Source organism: Hyaena hyaena, unplaced genomic scaffold (assembly GCF_003009895.1).
Source record: "Hyaena hyaena isolate Hyena2069 unplaced genomic scaffold, ASM300989v1 scaffold_911, whole genome shotgun sequence".
Classification (NCBI taxonomy): Eukaryota; Metazoa; Chordata; class Mammalia; order Carnivora; family Hyaenidae; genus Hyaena; species Hyaena hyaena.
Genome location: NW_024081542.1, coordinates 327,476 through 330,614, shown reverse-complemented (window position 1 = coordinate 330,614; position 3,139 = coordinate 327,476). Strand labels below are relative to the sequence as shown.

Here is a 3,139-nt window from a genome sequence, read left to right as displayed (position 1 = left end):
CTCTCCCTCTCAAAAATAAATAAACATTAAAAAAATTAAATATAAATTAACTTTATAGCTGACTTATCATCTGGGGTCATCTTACTCAAGAAAAGGGGTGCCTTTCCATTTGTTCAAGTTTGATTTGGAATTTTTCAGAGGGTTTTAACCTTTTTTTACATACATTGTATATTTTTTTCTTTTTTTAATGTTTTCTTTTTAAAAAGAATTTTTTATAGTTGTTTATTTTTGAGACCGAGAGAGACAGAACATGAGTGGGGGAGGGTTAGAGAGAGGGAGATACAGAATCTGAAACAGGCTCCAGGCTCTGAGCTGTCAGCACAGAGCCCCACACAGGGCTCGAACCCATGAACTGTGAGATCATGACCTGAGCCGAAGTCGGCTGCTTAACTGACTGAGCCACCCAGGTACCCCTGTACATTTCTTATTAACTTTATATGTAAGCAGTCTTTTAGTTGTTGCTATAAATGGAGTTTTTTCTCTCATTACATCTTGTAACTGGATATTATCTGAGTATTTGAAAACTTTTTTTTTTAATTTTTAAATGTTTTTTACTTATTTTTGAGAGTATGAGAGAGCGTGAGCAGGGGAGGGTCAAAGAGAGAGGGAGACACAGAATCCAAAGCAGGCTCCAGGCTCTGAGATGTCAGAGCCCGACGCGGGGCTCGAACCCACAAACTGTGAGATCATGACCTGAACCGAAGTCGGACGCTTAACCAACTGAGCCACCCAAGCGCCACAAAAAAACTATTGGTTTTTTTGTTGGTAATTTCATATCCAGCTGCCATACTAAATTAAAAACAAAAATTGTTTCTATTATTGATTCTGTGGGTTTTCCAGGTAAATATCATGTCATCTGCAAAAAGATGTAGTTTTATTCTTTATTTTCTGATTCTAATACAGTACTACTGATTGTTTCCTCTTGTTTAATTTTGTTTATTGATCTCTTCAGTACAATTTTAGAAAGTAGTGTAAGTGCAGGTTCTCCTTGCTGGCTTCCCGACCTTGATGGAGACACCCTGGCGGTCCTGTTGGGTACAGTGATGTATAGGAGCTGAAGTGTATCTGTGTTACTTTATTGAACAAGTACTCCTCCATTCCTGTTTTCTTGATACATATTTTTTTAAATCAGGAATTGCTGAATTTTTGTCAGATGCTCTTATAATACGAGCTATGTTATTCTTCTTCATAGATGTATAACTATGGTAAATTTTGTTTATGGAATTCCTAATATGGAATATACTCCTAGAATAAGTCCCATGTGGTTATGGTGTGTATTTTTTTTTTTTTTATTATTGAGAGAGAAAAAGCAGGGAAGGGGCAGAGATAGAAGGAGACGGAGAATCCAAAGTGGGCTGTGTGCTGATAGCAGCAAGCCTGATGCAGGGCTCAAACTCATGAACTGACCTGAGCAGAAGTCAGATGCTTAACTGACTGTGCCACCCAGGCGCCCCAGCTGTGTGATTTTTTTTTTTTTTAATTAATGTTTATTTATTTTTGAGAGAGAGAGAAAGAGAACATGAGCTAGAGCATGGGAGGGGCAGAGAGGGAGACACAGAATCTAAAGTGGCTCTAGCCTCGGAGCTGCCAGCATAGAGCCTGACTTGAGGCCCGAACCCACAAACTGTGAGACCATGACCTGAGCCGAAGTCAGACGCCCAAACGAGACACCCAGGCGCCTCATGTGTGTGTGATTTCTTTGATGCTGGATGTGATCTGGTGCTGTTGTATCAAGATTAGATTTCAGCATTATGTTTGGTTCATGTGAAAATCAAAACCAGAAGTATGAACATTTTTCTTCATTTTCTCTTGAGTAATTTTTACATCATTTGGATTATCTTTTTGATCAAGATTTGGTAAAATTACATGAGCCTACAAAGTCGCTTAAAAAAATTTTTTTTTAAATTTTTTTCACGGGTGCCAGGGTGGCTCAGTCGCTTAAACGTCCGACTGCAGCTCAGGTCATGATCTCGCAGTTTGTGGGTTCAAGCCCCACATCAGGCTCTGTGCTGACAGCTCAGAGTCTGGAGCCTGCCTCAGATTCTGTGTCTCCCTCTCTCTCTGACCCTCCCCTGCTCATGCTGTCTCTCTCAGAAATAAAGCATTAAAAATTTTTTTNTTTCAGTCTGTGTCTCCCTCTCTCTCTGACCCTCCCCTGCTCACGCTGTCTCTCTCTCTCTCCTAGAAATAAATAAAAACATTAAAAAAAAAAAAACTGGAGTGTAGGTATCTGGGCTGGGAAAAGGGACTGTGTCCTAGAGCAGTGAGTAGGATGGGCCTCCCCGCGAGATGTTCCCCTGCCACCGGGGGACCTGGGGGGTAAGTGGGCATTGGCTTTCCCACATGATCCCTGTGCAGCTACGACGAGCACATTCTACTGTGGGACACTCGGAACATGAAGCAGCCTTTGGCAGACATGTCCGCGGAGGGCGGAGTGTGGAGGCTCAAGTGGCATCCTTTCCGCCACCACCTCCTCCTGGCAGCGTGTATGCACAGTGGCTTTAAGATCTTCAACTGCCAAAAAGCAACAGGTGAGTAGGGGGCTTGTGGCAGCCAGGCCTGGGGTGGGGGTTCAGTTTCCTGCCCCCTTGTTCTACCAGTGCTTCACTTCTGCTCACGCACCCTTGCTCACGCTCTGAGAGCAGAACCCAGCACTGGTCAGACCCAGCTGTGATGGTGCCTGAGCCCCAGAAGGTGGCTGGAGGGGGAGGGCAGCCCTGTGGGGCCTCACTCCAAGTTCGTGCTGCGGGGGGGGGCCTGGAAACCGCCAGGCCCGCCACGGCCTTTCTCCGGCCAGTAAGTCTTCGCTGGCGGGACTGTTTCACCTTTTCTTCTCTCTTTATAAACGCCCAGCGCCCCCTTTCCCTCCTCATCCTGTTCGTGACTCTGCCTCCCTCCTCATCTATACAAAGAAGCGACGAAGGCACCACCTCTCTGCTCTGAGGGCCTCAAGGCCTGTCTCTGGCGCACCCAGGGCTTCCTGTTCCCCAGGGGCCGGAACTCCGGCTCGTGGTGTTGTGAGTGGCACAAGCAGCTATCCCAACGCTACTGGAAAGTCCTCCACCCCCAGTGAATCGAGATGCCACTCTTCCTGTGTATCAACCTTATGTGCTTCCATGGCTTTTTTTTTTTTTTTTTT

General features: G+C 45.2%; 1 protein-coding gene across 1 annotated transcript in view; it reads left to right on the top strand.

Moving 5' to 3' along the window:
* The window catches only part of DPH7 (diphthamide biosynthesis 7), a 19,641-nt gene that overhangs the window by 14,315 nt on the left and 2,187 nt on the right, over nucleotides 1-3,139 (top strand). The window contains exon 10 of the mRNA XM_039220782.1: nucleotides 2,359-2,531. Coding sequence (XP_039076713.1) covers nucleotides 2,359-2,531 — 173 coding nt within the window. The remainder of the gene's footprint in view (nucleotides 1-2,358; nucleotides 2,532-3,139) is intronic.